The following is an 18,201-nucleotide window of genomic DNA, read 5'->3' as shown; positions in this document are numbered from 1 at the left end:
GGAGTTAGTCCACTTACTTAAGGAAAAAGACCAATTGATGTGAAGTGGGTCTATAAGACTAAAGTAAAGCCTGGAGATGTATCCAAGTATAAGGCAAGATTAGTAGCAAGTGGATTTCTACAGAAACATGGCTTGGACTACAATTAGTTGCAAGACTTGAAACCGTTAGGCTCATTGTGGTAGCTGCTAGCAACAGAAACTGGTCTCTATATCAAATTGATGTGACATCAACATTTTTGAATGAGCCACTTCAAGAAGAAGTCTACATAACTCAACCACCTGGTTATGTAGTGGCAAGTCAAGAGGATAAAATTTACAATTTGAATAAGACACTATATGGCTTTAAGCAGGCTTCTAGAGCCTAGAATATGAGAATTGATAGCTTCCTAGTCCAGTAGAATTTCACCAAGTGCACTACTGAGCATGAAGTTTATGTTAGAAACACAAATTCTGGTGAGTTTTTTTATAATATGTCTTTACGTAGATGATTTGCTAGTGACTAGCAGTAATAAAGAAGATATGAGAGTGTACAAAGGAAGAATAATGGAAGAATTTGAGATGTATGATCTTGGTGAACTATCCTACTTCCTGGGTATTGAATTTGTTTCTACTAGTAAAGGGATTTTCATGCATTAAATGAAGTATGCAGAAGACATTGTGAAGAGGTTCAATATGATGGAGTGTAATTCTATGATCACACCAACTGAAACTGGAATTAAGCTGCAAATAGATGAGAATGAGAAAGAAGTTGATCCTACCTTGTACAAGCAAATTGTAGGTTCATTGAGGTACCTATGTAACATCAGACCTGACATTGCCTATTGTGTTGGGTTGATAAGCAAGTTTATGGAGAAACCAAAGACACCTCACTTCCGAGGTATATGAAAAGAACATTGGATCTTGGCATTTTATATCCTTACGGTCAAAAGAATATAAAAGAAGTGTTTGGTTATAGCGATTCAGATTGGTATGGTGATAAGGATGATAGGAAAAGCACTGCTGGGTATGTTTTCAAATTTGGAACAACACTAATCTCTTGGTGCTCAAAGAAGCAGAGTGTAGTTTCTTTGTCAGTATGTGAAGCAGAATATATTATTGATGTTATGGCAGCTTGTCAAGCTCTATGGCTGGAAGCTTTAATGAAAGAACTGAACTTGAGGGATTACAGTCCTCTGAGGTTGTTGATCGATAACAAATCAGCGATTGATTTAGTCAAGTATCCCATGACACATGGGAGGAGTAAACTGTAGAAGCAAACTTCATGATGATGAATCAAGTATGATTCAAGTAGTTTTGATGATGACAAAAAGCCCAAAAGAATAATGTCAAGATTGAGTCAACAAGTTCAAGATCAAGATTAAAGAAAAGACATCAAGAAGAATCAAGATTCAAGTGAAGAAACCAAAAAGCAACAAGTCAAGACTTCACAAGGGAAGTATTGAAAAAGATTTTTCAAAAACCAAACATAGCACAATTTTGTTTTACAAGAAAAGTTTTTCCAAATTTTTTTAAGTTACCAGAGTATTTACTCTCTGGTAATTGATTACCAATTACCTATAATCGATTACCAGTGGTAAAGTTTGATTTCAAAAGCTTTTAACTGAATTTGCAATGTTCCAAATGTTTTTTAAATGGTGTAATCGATTACAATATATTGGTAATCGATTACCAGTGTATCTGAACGTTGAAATTCAAATTCAATTGTGAAGAATTACATTTTTTCATAAAATGCTTTGTGTAATCGATTACATGGTTATGGTAATTGATTACCAATGACAAGTTCTGAATAAAAAGTCAAGAGATGTAACTCTTCCAATGGTTTTCTCAAGTTATAACTCTTCTAATGGTTTTCTTGACCAGACATGAAGAGTCTATAATAGAAAGACCTTGACTTGCATTTCAATAACTCTTACAACTTTTAGAATTTCTTGAACAACTTTTGAGAAATCTTGAAACCTTTGCTTCTCACCTTTCTTCTTCTTCCTTTGCTAAAAAGCTTTCCAAGTTTTCTGTTTTCCAAACCTTGTTCTTTTGCAGAAAACAAAAGTGTGCTATATCTTTTCATTCTCTTCTCTCTTTGCCAAAAAGAATTCAACAAGAACTAATCGCTTGAATTCTTTTTGTGTCTCTCTTCTCCCTTTTCCAAAAGAACAAAGGACTAACCGCTTGAATTCTTTTATGTCTCCCTTCTCCCTTTTCAAAGAATTCAAAAGGACACAGTCTGAGAATTCTTTTGATTCTTCCCTTCCCCTTAAACAAAAGATTTCAAAGGACTAATCGCCTAAAATATCTGTTGTTCCCCCTTACAAAGATTCAAAGGACTAACCGCCTGAGAATTCTTTGTTTTAACACATTGGAGGGTACATCCTTTGTGGTACAAGTAGAGGGTACATCTACTTAGGTTGTTGTAACTGAGAACAAGAGAGGGTACATCTCTTGTGGATCAGTTCAAGTGGAGGGTACATCCACTTGGTTGTTCAAAGAGAACAAGGGAGGGTACATCCCTTGTGGATCTTTGCTTGTAAAGGATTTTACAAGGTTGAAAGAAATCTCAAGAACTGGTGGTTGCTTGGGGATTGGATGTATGCACGGGTTGTTGTTGAACCAGTATAAAATTCTTATGTTTGTCTTCTTTTCTACACTCTTTAATTTCCGTTGTGCACTTTAATTATCGTTTTTACTTTTGGTTAAGTTTCTATTTTTATTCTCTATTTTCTTAACATTATAGTAAAAGCCTAATTGAATCTAGTAACATTAAGAAGGATAGATTTTTAATTAGTAAAGGTTCATTTATAATTAATTCAACCCCCCTTCTTAATTATTTCGAGGCCACTTGATCCAACATAAACATATTGAAACCGAGTTTCATTTCTTGCGTGATCAAGTGAGTAAGGAGAAGCTTGAATTGGAGTTTTGTAGGTCTGAAGATCAAGTTGCAAACATACTAACTAAGCCATTGAAGTCTATCAAGTTCAAGGAATTGAGAAACAAGTTAGGAGTGACATCCTTGACAAATCTGAATTAAGGAGGGATGTTGATGTATATTGTAATTCAGTTAGTTAGTTAGTTAGGAATTAGTTAGTGATTCATTTTGAAGTTAGTTTGACAACTATGAAGTTTGTTATAACTACATGTGCAGTGTGTATAAATATAATAGTGATCATCAATGAGAAGAAGTGTGTGCAGAAGTGTGCATGATAGTGCAGAAGTTTTTTTTCCAGAAATCTAAGTCCTCTCTATTTTCTCTCAATCAATTCCTTCATCATCTTCTCTTATTCTCTAACCTAGAGTGACAGTGAGTGCATAGTGTGAGTGCGTGTGAAAACTTTATTGTTCCAACCATTGTAGTATGGTAGTCCCCAAAACATTTGTATGTCATATGAAATTTTATACTCAATGAACAAAAAAATTAGTCATCAACCTCGATTTTGCCACACTTGTGCTTTTATTTTACAAGTTAATTTCCTTCAAATTAATTAAGTGTTTTTCATTTTGGTTCCTCAAAGACTTTATTTTTCTATAAATGGGATTCTTTAATTATAGTATAACTTAGTTAGGAACCAAAATCAAAATCATTTGTTCATAGGAAGTGATATAGTCTCAAATTTAACATAACCACATAACTGGGCGCATCACATTAGGTTAAATGAAAGATGACATAATTAGTGCAGTAACTTATTGAAATTTCCAAAAATTGGCAGGGGTTGGTAGTTGAAACTGAAAACTTTGGTTACACCAATGGGAATAGTTTTTGGCAAAGTTGAGGCTTATGATTGTGATCTTGACCCGCCAATGCTATTTATAACTTTGTTTCACATACCAGTGAACACGAATGGGGCAATGTGATGTGAACACCTGATCATTGGAGCTGGTGGTTTGTCTGCGATAGTTGCAACACCGAAGTCTTATTAGAACTGAAAATTTGAAACAAAGAGTTTGAAACATAACTAATAAAAATAATGAAAAGAATTTAATCTAAACTAGAGAAATAGAGAAGCAAAAAAGTGAAGGTGGGAAGAATGAATTACTTGAGACAATTTAGAGAAGCAAAAAAGTGAAGGTGGGAATAATGAATTACTTGAGACAATTCGGTCCTAGTAGCCCTTGGCTGCATATGGGGCAAGGAACAATGGTACTATTATAGAATGCAGACAAGGAAACACAACATTTTGGAGCAGGTGATGCTACAAACTGGGAGTAAATACACGTCACTGCAATGAAGCCATGCACAATGTTAACATGTATTATATCAGAAATAATTAATGATATATATCTCCTTAATTAATTAATTAACTGACCCAAGACTTGTTAGCATTGGTGGTAAACTTGGAATGGTTTCCCACAGCTATAGCCAGGAATGATGAATGATGAATGGTGTCATGGATGTTTACAGTAATTTGCAGACTGCATGTTGTACGGGGTTCCAGGCATAACATCAATAATAAATGCCTCCTCTCACAACATTGAGGTCTCTAAATATTGTGCAATTTCCTTGCTCTTTGCCTCCATGTGTCAAAATAATTGCTAGTTGTATATTGATACCCTCACCTATGTGCGTGTCATCAAGTGAGCTATGACCGTGTTGAACACAACCGTAACAAATAAACAGGTATGTGTGCATCTCATCGTTTCCTTAAGAATATCGAAAATCCCCATGCATTCTCAAAACTTTCTAATAATATATAGGGTAAATAGTCATTATATGGTAAGTTCAATTCATTGGCATCAATGAAAAAGTCTACATAGTACAAAGGGACGAAAATATCAACAAAAAGATTGTCAACATAAATGTTGAATAAATTGAACCAAAATAGTTTTCATTGAACTAATTTGTCATATCCCAAATTTCGTTTCATTTAAAAGTAAAATATAATTTAATTTTCATATTTCTTTTTTTTTTATAGTTACAAGCATAGCATTACAATAAACACTAAAAAAATATGAAAGAATAATAAGTTAGAACAAATACAATAATAAGTATAATTTATCTATTGTTCTACCCAAAATATGAGACTCAAACAAAATACACAATCATTAAGTTAATCCTTAAAAAAATGAGAATCAACTTGATTTTGTCACACTACCTAATGTTGTTACAATAAAAATTTTAGAACAACAAATATATTATACTTGTTAATTAATATTATGTTTATTATTATGTTTGTTCTAATTTATGTTTTTTCCCTAATTTTTTAAGTGTTTATTGTGATGTTATACATGTTACAATGAAAAAAATGGAAAAAAAGATTAAATTATATTTTACCTTTAAATGATACGAAATATGAGGTAATATAGATTAGTCCAATGGAAACTTGACATTTTGGTCTAATGAAATCTTAGTGACATTTTGGTCCATTGAAAACTTACTCACATTTTGGTTCAATCTATTTCGTAGTCATGTTGATAATTATTTTTGTGACATTTTCATTCTTATGTGTCACATAAACTTTTTCATTAACTGTAATGGACAAAAGTTAAAATAGATGGATCTCTCACATTTTTTTTATATTTTCAGAAACTAAAATTTGAATTATCATCTTTCTAAAACGAATTTGTCAATACTCTACACATTCAAAGACAAAAATAATTATTTATCAAAATATTTATTTCATCTTATAATCATTACTAACAGAGTCACTTCCATACCTTTCCAGAAAAACGATAACTCGGAACAGAATTTGTTTTAAAAAAATCATAAATCAGAATTAGCTAGAAATGCCTTACATCAATTGTATCCCCGTTATCGGACAAAAAATCCCATGTGATGGTGATGTTGCCAAAAGGATCCAACGAATCGTATCCATCTGCATTCCCAGTTAGTCATATAAATAAAAGAAAGGAGAAGAGTATCACTATAAATTAAGGGAAAGCTTTGAAGACAAGGTGGTGATTTGGAGATGGTGACGAAGAAGAATATCAAAATCAAAAGCAAAAGGCCGTATTTGACAGATCCTCGTTCACAAACAAAATTTAAGATCGATCTATTAAAAATTGATTTGGCTTTGGAATTTGGATTAGAGAAACTGAAAAAATGGGGTGGCCACTTATAAGTCTTGCCTTGGAATGCAGCATATATGAAGTTTTGATGAATAATAGTTTTTAAAAAAAAAAGTTGAACTTTCAAATAAAATTAACACCACCACCTTTGTTCCTTTTTGGTGTTATTTAAGATTTTTTTACAACAAGTATAAAAAAAGTAATAAATTTTCTTCTTTCTCATAAAGTTTTCTATTTTATCCTCTCTTTTTTTCATTTATACTACTAGTGCTATACAATAAATTCATTTTAGTTGTTTTCACTTTCGTGATAAATGTATAAATTAATTAAAACTTAGATGAAAAGTAAGAGTCTAATTCAGAAAAAATAATTAACTTTATCTTGAACTTTGAAAATAATAAATTAATTAAAAACATTTTTTTCAAAATCTGACGCTTAAAAAAGGAAGGATAAGAATTTTAAATAATGCTACTAATTTCTTAATTAGTGTAAACTCATTTTTTCTACTTATATTAAAGACAAAAAGAATATAATTTTTTCTTATTTATGATATTGCGTAAAATATTTAAGAATTGATAATAACTATTAATATTAACTTTAACTTTAAGAAGACAAATATATAAATAAATAAAAACATATCTCATACTAAAAGTAGAAATAAAAATAAATAGCAAAAGTCAAATTAAAAAATCATTATTAAAAAGAATGCATTTATTACATAACAATAAAAATATCATATTTTAATACTATTTTTAAAATAAAAGTCCAACTACGAGTATTTTAAGGACATTAATGAAAGGGTATTATAAATACCATATTACTTTTATTTTAAAAATAATTGTTTATTAAATGGATTTAATATTTTTAATATAATATTATATTTTTTAATTAAGAGTTACTAAAATTTATGTTTCCTAAACCAATATTCTTGAGATATTTTAATATCTAGCAACTCTATATTACAAAAATATAGTATTATATAAAAAAAATTAAATTCATTCAATGGACACTTACTTTTTAAAATAATAATAATATGGTATTTATAATACTCTTTAATTAATGTCCATAAAATAGTCTGTAGTTGGACTCTTATTTTAAAAATATTAAAATATGATATTTTTATTATTAATATTTTTAATAATGATTTTCTAATTTTACTTTTTTATTTTTTTTTTATCTAGGGAACAATGATTAACATGTGGTAGTAAATTATATTTATTAACTAATTGGTTTAGGATTTAAATCCTGATTTATCAAATATTATTTTTAAGAAGGTATATTTAATGTTAATTAATACTCTATCCGTTCACATTATACTTGTTGGTTATTTTATATACATCTAGAAAAATTAATAAATGGATGAAAGATGATAATAATTTTACAAAATTAACTTGATGGTGATCAATTAATTTTTACTTTTTTAGTTCATATCATTATTATTAATATAAGGTATATAAGTGGAAAAAATAATTAATATTACATTAAAAAATTAAAATAATAATTATTGTAGGATAACTTTTTTTACAAAGATGATTAGTATGGGACGGAGGAAATATTTGTGAGCGAAATATGTAAAAAAAAAATACTGGTGAGCGAAAGAACTGTAAAAAATATAGTGACGAATATAAATTTTTTAAATTTGTCTTTAAATTATAATTTTCCAACGTATTTTCTGCAAAATATTAAACGGACTTAATATTTTTAATTATATATATAATTATATTAGAAATATTAAATTCATTTAGTTACAGCTTATCATTACTTATTCCCTGGATATTTTACACACTATAATATTTTCAGACATATTTTTCTGCAAAATATTTTAAAAAATGAAAATTTTAATAAATAAATTTGTAAGAAAATTCATAGAAGTATATATGAATTTTATTGTAATTTTTATTCTTAAAATATAAATAATTTTATAAGAAAATTTATAGAAAAACTATATATAAAAATATTCCTGCAAATTTTGAAAATAAAAAAAAATTGTGAGCAAATAAATCTAGAGACAAAATTTGCAGGACAATTAGCAACAAGCGTAAAAGTTTTCCTACATAATTATTTTCTAACGTTATTTAAATATGCAGGAAAAATATATAATAGATAACTGTGATAAATGTTGCAGAAGTTGTTGAAAAAGGTTTACATCTTGTTGATTATTTCTTTGTCATTTACCGTGCATTTTTTATTTATTAAGTATGATATAAGATGCGGAATATTTACTTCACTTTGTTAAATACCAATTAATGAGCGTTGATACGTGGGGGACATCTAACGATAATTTGTGTTTGGTTTTTTATGTGTACAAAATATTTTTAGAATCCCAGTTATACGGTGTAAACGAAATTAATATCTAAATAAGTGAATTAAAAAATATTTGTGATCTTTAACATAAGATAACAAAAAAATACCAATGACTAATTAATTTCTTTCAAAAAAATAATTAATTAATTTTAATAAATCTCTTATTTTAATCACTTTTTTTTATTTACAATATTACTTAGACTTATGTGGAGTTTATTTAAGCTAATAAAATAATTTATGACTTTTGTAAGCTTTTTCCATTTTATTTCAATAAACTTTTGGGCGTAATAGTTTATGAAATTACTTTTAATTTATTTATTTTATAGTCAATTTTAATACGCTTAAATTTGACTACCGCTTAATTCAAATTAGATAAATCAATTGTAATTTGTAATTGGGCGTAGTATAACATAACTTCTTATGATAATTAAAAACTTATATGTCCCAAAAACTTATTGAATAAGTATTTAATTCTTATATTCCAGCACATCTTTACTAATAGAGTTTATTATTGTAATCTAATTATAAATGATTGTTGATAGAATTTTTTAATAATTTTTATAAAAATCATTTAATTATCATGATGATTTATAACTAAATTATTGTGTAAAATTTGTTCCGTGCTTACTTTTTTCTCTTACTAGTATAAATATTTTTTTCCAAGGTAGAAATAAAAAATAATCAGATACGAGTACAATAGTTATGAACCTCAAATATGCGTGTGTAAAAAATGAGTTACAACGGCACACAAAGATACAATCAATTTGAAGAAAGAGTCATAAAGAGGCAATAAATGATCATATTTAATGTAATAAAAAAATTCATTAATATGTAAATTAAATGAATGACTATAAATTAAATATCATAACCGTCAATTCAACCTTCAATTTTGACTTTTCAATTCCATTAATTAGTTGGACATTATTATAGGAGATACGATAAGACAAAAAACACCATATAATTTAATGTTTTTTTTACATCAGGTAATCATTAATGATCACCTTAATAAAAAAAATTTGAAAATATTTTTTTATTATTATGTAAATAATAAATTATTATTATTATTATTATTATAATTTGTAAAAAAATCAATAATAATCAAACACGAGTAACAAGTCTTATAAAATATACAATAACTAATGCATTTAAAAAATATTATTATGAAGTTAAAAAATCTAAAACTAATAACATTTATAGAAGAAAAAGGAGAAAATCTTGGATTGAAATTCTCTCACTAACACAAATTGATAATTAAAAACTAATATTTATCAATAAAAAAAATATTACACATTATTCAACTAACTAGATTATACTCTTTTATATTATACTTTGTAATTTAAGTTTTATAAAATAAATAAATAAATAATATTAATCATTCAAAAAAATTGATAATTAATATTTTGATTAAGAAACATATAGCTAATTGCCAAATCGTTGTGCCAACAAGTTTTATTATTTAGTTTTTTTTCCAAAATAAATTGTTTACTTTAGAAAAACCAAATTCATTTAGTCTTAATCGTGCATATATAATTATTATATGATTGTGATTAATTCTTTTTATTCTTTATTTATAGTACACCTCCTAGGTATATATATTTCGGTGAATAAAATTCTACACCCTTAAATTCATTGTGAACCTCAGAATTTATTAAGATCTTGAGACTCAAGTACGACCTTTATCCTTATATATGTGACTATTTAAAAAAAAATATTTTGTTTTTTATAAGATTTTTTTCAAATTATTTCTTGCATTAATTTTTTTAATCAAAATATTATAATTATTTTATAATTTTTTTTATAAATCATAAATGGTATAAAATATTAAGAAAAATTCATTCTCTCACTTGCGAAGGTTAGAAAAGATAATTAACACACATTAATTAATTAATCAGGTAGAAATAGTGAAAAGATGAATCCTTCAATTCTTAAATATAATTTATAAAAATATAAATATAAATTATTAATAAATAAAATAATAATAAATATACTAATCAACTTTGTTAGTTCTTATGAATTAATTTTAAAAAATTATATAAAAAATATAGTATAAGAAATAAATTATAATACTAATTAAAAGAAATTAGTTAACATTGCTAACTTTACCAATCTCATATAAAAAATAAACTTTCTTTCTAGATTTATTTTTCCTCAAACTTGATATTAAAAATAAAACAAAAAGTCATTAAAAGTAAATTTTCAATTAAATGAAAAATATTTTTAAGATAATATCATTAAATAAAATAAAAGTAATTAATATTTATTTATTGAAGCACTATTTTTTTATTTCCTTGATTCATAAATAAGCACATGAAGAATCCATTATATAATAGTAATATGGTGTAACAAGACACGTTTTAGGATGGAGATGAGACCCGTCACAAGATGCATCAAAACCATATTAGAAGTGGACACGTACACTCATGCTCCTCCATCACCATTCTATTTAAGCCTCTCCCCCTCGATGCGAATGCACACACATCCTTCCATATCAATTAACCTGCTCCTTAATTTCACCATGTCTAATATAAACATCAATCATCCACTACCAATAGATGAGGTGGTGACCTACAAGGAGTGTTTGCATAACCATTCAGCAGCACTTGGTCATGTCACCTATGATGGTTGTGTCAAATATATCGCCGGTGAGGATGCTCTCTTGTGTGCTTGTTGTGGCTGCCACCGAAACTTTCACCACAAGAACACCATTTTTACCGCTGAGCCCCAAACTCAAACACCGGATCAAGTGCAAGAGATGAGGTCCAAGAGGAAAAAGAGGACTACCTTCTCGTCAGAGCATAAGAACAAGCTGATTAGGTTTGCTGAGAGTGTGGGGTGGAAACCTCGAAAGGAAAAGAAGGACGAAATTGAAAGCTTCTGCTCTGAGATGGGAATCACCCGTAGGATGTTCATTGTATGGCTCATCAACAACCGTCACCGGGCAATCAATAATGCTTAGAAGTTGTTCATTTCATCGTCATGGTTGAATTAGTCTTGGCACTTGGCATTAATAAGATCACTCTGATCAAGCTCAAACTAAGTTTGTTCAGGAAGTTGGGTTTCTTTGTCAGTTTTAACTTCTTTTTTTTTCACCATCTTTTAGCTCTGTTTTGTTCTCTTAATGTAACTGTACTGCCTTGGCTTTTAGTGATCATTCAGTCCATGTACCTTAATTTCTTATATGCGTTGTTTTGGAATGCGTTTTTCATTTCCTTCTCTCTTTCTTTAAACTACCTTCAAAATATACAATTTTTATGTTTGGCTTGATTGTTTATTTACTAAGCCATAATGGGGTTTATAAGAATTATTGCTATTTTTTTATTAATTGAGCTAATGAAGATCTAAAAAGAAACCAGAAGACAAACTGCAAACGAAATTCACTTGTTTCTAATCTTGCCTCTCATCCCTTTTCCTCACAATTAGAAAGCATCATGCCAATTAATAAAAATTTCATTGATCAATTTTATATTAGGTTTGGACAAGATTAACAAATTTTGTATCTCATCTCTATTTCATTTTAAATCCAACCAATCTAACACTTTTTCCAACCTCTTTGTCGCTTCTTGTTTTCCTTGGTGATGGTGTTTGTGTTTCATGTTGTTTCCCATTGATGAGTGTGTACTATTGCTAAAGGTAAAAAGAAAATGAGTAGACTACAATTGAAAGGATGCATGCCCACACTTGTATTCATATCAATAGGTAAATATAGAAACCAATTCAAAAGTCAGACCAAATAATAGAATTCATACAATAAAAAATAGTAAAATGAAAGTTTAAAATTTAATTTATTTTGAAAAAAGGCAAAAATCTAAGGCCTAGAGGGTAAGAAAGGGTTGTGATCTAGTTAGCGGTGGGCACGAATTAAGGGGAATGGTTACGCTTCTAAGAATTAAGAATTGTTAAGATTCTAAGATTAGAGACACATTGATTTGAGTAAATCGAAGTGAAGCAGAGACAATACACAAATGACAACGTGACTTTTCTCTAAATGTAATGTAAAATATGGTGGCATTATTGACATGGCGCTCTCTAACAGGAGGTGATAGGTGATTTTTGTCTACAACTGCAATAGGATTCAATCAATCTACCATTTATATCATTGACTATTTTTGTATATTTGTATTTATTGCTACAATATTAAAATGAAAATTTTATTCTATAAAATTAATATATATTACTAATTCAATGACATTGATAAATGTCACTATCAAAGTAGGGTAATGAGCTAGGTTAGAAAATAATTAGATAAGGAAACAAAATTCGTTTCCCTTCCAACTATCATCTTTGCCACAATAGTTAGTCTATCACACTAACCCTCACCCTTTTAGAGCTTATTACCCTACTTCTTGCTTTTAATTGAATGTTTAAAAATGATTTGTTTTGATAAAAAAAAGGAAAAAATCCAAGGTTAAGAGAGGAAGAAAGGGTTGTGATCCATTTAATAGTGGGAATGAATTAATGAAAATGGTAAAACTTCTTAGAATTGGTCAGTTGCTGAAATGAAATATGTGTTGGATTGAAGTAAAGTGAAGACAAGACACAAAAAACATTAATTTTCTCCAATGTAGAATTGAGGTGACAATATGTGGCACTCTCTAGTTGGAGGAGACAGGTAATTTTCGTCCACAAATTATAATAAAATTCAATTAATCTAGCTACCATTAATATCATTGATTATTTTTGTATATTTTAATTTATAGCTACACAATATTAAAATGAAAAATGTATTTTATGAAATTAATATATATTACTAATTAAATGACATTAATAAATGTTACTATCAAAATCAATATTTTTTTTTGCATGCTGAGGGAGTTAGGTTATAAAATAATTAGATAAGAAATAAATTCATTTCCCTTCTAACTTTCATCGCTGCCCCAATAGTCCATCACCCTAACCTTCACCCTTTTAGAGCTCATTGCCCTATTTCATGTCTGTGATTAAAAGTTTAAAATAATTTATTTTGAAAAAAGGAAAAAATCCAAGGCCAAGAGAGAAAGAAAATGGTGGTGATCCATTTAGTATTGGGCACGGATCAAGGGAAATGGTAAAACTTCTAAGAATTGGTTAGACTCTGAAATGAAAGATGTGTTGATCACAAAAACACAAAAAAAACATTAATTTTCTCTAATGTAGAATTGAGGTGACATTATGTGGCACTCTCTAATTGGAGGAGATAGGTGATTTTCATCTACAAACTATAATAGGATTCAATTAATATACCATTTATATCATCGATTATTTTTGTATATTTTTATTTACCGCTACAATATTAAAATGAAAAACGCATTCCATAACAATAAATATATATTACTAATTAAATGACATTAATAAATGTTGCTATTAAAGTCAACATGTTTTTTAGATTGAAGGTTGCAAACAATCAGATAAGAAAAAAAAATTTCCTCATCCAACTATCATTATTGTCGCAAGAGTTCATCACTCCAACCTTCACCCTTTTAGAGGTTTTACCCCTACTTCATTCTTGTAGTTGTCGAAACCAAAAAGGCTCCTCTACATCTACCTCCTATTTCTCTCCTTTTTTCATTCATTGTCCTTGCTTACCTCTGTCTTTGAATCCCTTCACATTTAGGTCCTAACTTTATCTTCTTCTCTAGTCTCAAAATCCATGACATCGAACTTGTCTCATATGCCATGGTTTCTAGGTAAATTGTTTTATCACATTTGATTTATTCTCTTTGTGTTGTGGTGCGCCTGAACGTGCGTGAGCAAGTTTTATGTTGTAGACATGAGGAAGGATAACATCAAGGTGTTTATGATGCATTCTCTAATTGGTTGAGTTGTGAACCCCCAATCATTTTAATTTGGTAATTGAATGATAACTTGGTTGTTTTATTGTTCTTGGTGCTTTACCCATTTTTTGTCTTTTGATTTGAGTAGTGAGAAATTGTGTGTGGATACATTTAAATGATGTTTCCTATGATTTGTGGGGTTTGTTATGATTGGTATGGTTGACTTTTGAGTCTTATATACTTAGAGCGTATTTTTAAGTTTTTGGAACCTTTGGGGAAATATTATGCAGAAAAATGCAGATTTGGGACTCTTTGTCAGTCAATTTTTGTTGAGAAAACACAATAATTTGTTTGCCAAAATCGAGATAAAAACAAGTTGAGCTATAAGTAATTTTCCTAGGGGGAATGCAAATTTTTCCAAGAGAGGGGAATTTTGCTGGGCAAATTTAATGATAGAATTAGGAAAAAATGATTTGTATGAAAGTTGTAGCCCTATATATTAAATAACTAACCAATTTAGTTTCACTAAAAAATAATGTCTAAAACTCAATATATGATCAAATTAGTGAGCAAAGGTCGATATGTCAAGATTATGTGATGAGTGTCTATTCTTCCTAATTTTAGGCATAGTAGATGATAAAACTTGATTTTGAGGTCAACATAGAAGTGATAATTACTTTATGGAGGTCATAGTAGCATAGGAGAAAAAGTGACTATATATTGTGTTAGGCAACTATATGTTTGTAAGGGGTTCTGGGCATAACATCAATAATAACTGCCTCCTCTCACAACATTGAGGTCTTTGAATCTTGTGCAATTTCCTTGCTTTGTTGCCTCTGTGTCAAAATAATTGCTAGTTGTATATTGATACCCTCACCTACATACGAGTCATCAAGTGAGCTATGACTATGTTGAACATAACCGTAACAAACAAAAAGCTATGCATGCATCTCATCTTTTCATTAAGAATTTCAAAAATCCCTATGCCTTCTCAAAACTTTCTAATAATATATAGGGTAAATAGTAATTATATGGTAAGTTCAGTTCGTTAGCATCAATGAAATAGTCAACATAACACAAAGGGACAAAAATGTCAAAAAAATGATTGCCAACATGACTGTTGAATAAATTGGACCAAAATAGTTTCCATTGGACTAATTTGTCATATCCCAAATTTTGTTTCATTTAGGAGTAAAATATAGTTTAATTTTCATCTTTCTTCCTTTTTTATAGTTACAAGCATAACATTACAATAAACGCTTAAAAAATACAAAAGCAATCGTAAGTTAGAACAAATATAATGATAAGTATAATATTAATTAATAAGCATAACTTCTCAGTTGTTCTACTGATAGGCCCACTAACAAGCAATAGGATGGCACGAGTGAAAGGCCCAAAAGAAGAATTGTCACTCCAAGACACTTAACAAATTATGTCTAAATTCAGGGTAATATGCTAGTTTGATCTTTTACAAATGCTTGTCAGTTAGTTAGTGCTTGCTGTAGTGGAGTAGTGCCAGTTGTCCTTTCTATTAGTAATGGATTTCCTTTTCTGTTAGTATTGTATTAGTGGAGCATTTCTTAGTTTGTTATTCTATTTTCGCTCTCTCTATATATGTAACCTTTGGTTGAACAATAAAACAAGCAGAAACTTGACAAACTTCCTCTTCCGATTCTAATATTTCTTCTCCCTGTATGCATCATCTTGGTGCTTTCATTGAATATGGCAGAATCAACACGCTCAAGACTAACATCGATCGCATTGAGGATGTTATCCCCCGTGTATCCCACAAGTTGGAGGACCTATGTCAAAAGGTGACCCACCTAAAGGCAACCTCTCATTCACCAACATCATCCACAACCCATCATAATCCACATCACTCATCCCCTTCTTCTCTTCGTATGAAGCTGGAAGTACCGCGATTTGACGGTTCCAATCCCTTTGGTTGGATTTTCAAGATCAACCAATTTTTTGCTTACCACGACACACCGAAATGTGACTGTCTTACGATTGCTTCTTTTTATATGGAAGGACCAGCGCTAGCATGGTTCCAATGGATGTCGAGGAACAACCAACTTTTGTCATGGACCGCTTTCTTGTAGGCATTAGAGACCTGATTTGCTCATTCTCAATAAAAGGATCCTACTGGCACCCTATTGAAGCTAACACAAAAGGGCACCATCACTGAGTATCTCTCTGAATTCGAATCCCTTGCCAATCGAATCATTGGTCTTCCGCCAACCTTCTTATTGAGCTGTTTTGTTTCTGGTTTAGCACTGGGAATTTGGTAGGAGGTCCAAGCCTCACAACCTTTGACTATGGTGCAGGCTTCAACCTTGGTCCGTCTCCAGGAAGAAAAGATTGAAGACTCTCATCAGCCCTTTCGATGATGATCACTGATGCTTCTTACTTCAGGTCCGCCCCCTCCTCGGGTACCCCCTTTGTCACCCACACCTGGTCTCTTGCTGACACCACCAAAACATACATCTATCCCATTCAAACGACTGTCATTAGAAGACCTCGCCCTGTTCCAGGAGAAGGGTTTGTGCTTTAACTATGACGAGAAATTTAGCCGTGGTCACAAGTGCACCTCCAAACTCTTCCTCCTCATTGCCGACGACAATGACAATTCTCATCATGATTTGCTCATCTATGTAGATGGTTGCGCTGAAGAGTAGGGTGCTTGTTAACCGATTGGCAAGTGCACCAATTCGTCTAAGTAGTAATTAAAATGGTAAGACCGAGTGTCGAGTTCATAGGGACTTTGACTGTACTCAGAGTTTGTATATGTCCAATTTTAAGCAATCAATGAACTAAAATTGATATTGGTCAAATGATGATACAAAATATAAAATTTGACATAAATGAAGATAATTAAGTAGAGAACATTAAAGAGATAGAATACAAACACTCAGGGGGTGAGTTGCCGGTTGAAGTAGAATTACGGAGCGTGTTGAGACTCAACCTACCAAAACTACTCTTGATGCAACATTAATGGTTTTCCACTATTTAACGTTATTTCGATTATTACCTTCATCCACTAACATACCCTAACCATGATTCCTCATGTGAAAGAGCCTAAATTACCTAATTTCACTCCTAATCCCTTAAGAGCTATATCAAATAATTTGCTTTAAGAATAAAGATGCATAGAAAAGGCTAAATAATACTATTCTATCCCTAGACATGGATTACCTAGATGCTCTTTTCAAGTTCTTAGGAGATAAACATTTTCCAATGAATAAACCCTATAACACTACATGAGCATGGGTGATCAAGCCATAAACATGATATTAAGCACAGAAAAGAGACAATAATATCAAAATAACATTAAATAGATAGTTAGAATCATTACATCAAGAGTGTTTGGTAGTTGAGCTCCCAATAATGGGTGGTTTAGTCTCTCATTGTCATGAGAGACTTACTAATACAAAAAGAAAGCAAGAGGCATGGAAGAAAATGAAGGAAAGGGTCCCCAAGTGAATGGATTTTCTCTCTTCTCTCGTGCCCTAGCTTCTCATTTTTTGGTCCCCCAAAAGAATTGCTTGATTTTCCCCTTCTTTCTCCTTTAAAACATAGCACAATCGTGTTTTGCGATATTGATCATGCGCTAAGCTGGCATGTGCTCGCTAAGCGCACATGCAAAGTCCAGCTGGCATAAGTGACTATGCGCTAAGTCGCAAGTTGCAGGCTAAGTCGCAGATGCGCGCTAAGCCTAACCTCCAAGTAGGCTCCTCACGCTGAGCGGTTGTTGACACACTGAGCGAGCTGCCCCAATTCTTCAACCATCTTCCAGGCCTCCTACTATGTAATTCTACAAAAAAATACACTCCAAAACATTGTAAATTAGATAACTTAAGCATTTATTGGACAAAAACTCAAAAGAAGCTAAATTCCTAATGTTCTAACATAAAAGAAGCAATAAAAGAGAGGAAAATTAGAAATTGCTATGTGATTTAAATATTTAAATTACATAAGCATATCAATTATCAGTACCGAGCCCTTCCCAGCCCAAATTAGCCTACACGTGCTTTCAAGCCATATGGCTCCTGAGACTCTACGCTTATTTGCCTCTTAAAGGGTCAGCAAGTGTGGATATTAATTGATGGCAGTAATACCCACAATTTTATCCAAGAACGGTTAGTTCTAG

General features: G+C 30.4%; 1 protein-coding gene across 1 annotated transcript; it reads left to right on the top strand.

Annotated features, from left to right (window-relative positions):
* Positions 1–10,816: 10,816 nt before the first annotated feature.
* On the top strand, positions 10,817–11,257 carry LOC114378959 (zinc-finger homeodomain protein 2-like). Its single transcript, XM_028337539.1, has one exon. It carries the CDS (start codon positions 10,817–10,819, stop codon positions 11,255–11,257), a length of 441 nt encoding a protein of 146 aa, XP_028193340.1.
* Positions 11,258–18,201: the final 6,944 nt, after the last annotated feature.

Source organism: Glycine soja, chromosome 12 (assembly GCF_004193775.1).
Source record: "Glycine soja cultivar W05 chromosome 12, ASM419377v2, whole genome shotgun sequence".
NCBI lineage: Eukaryota > Viridiplantae > Streptophyta > Magnoliopsida > Fabales > Fabaceae > Glycine > Glycine soja.
Note: the sequence above shows the minus strand (reverse complement) of the source record. Positions and strands in the feature narration are given on the sequence as shown.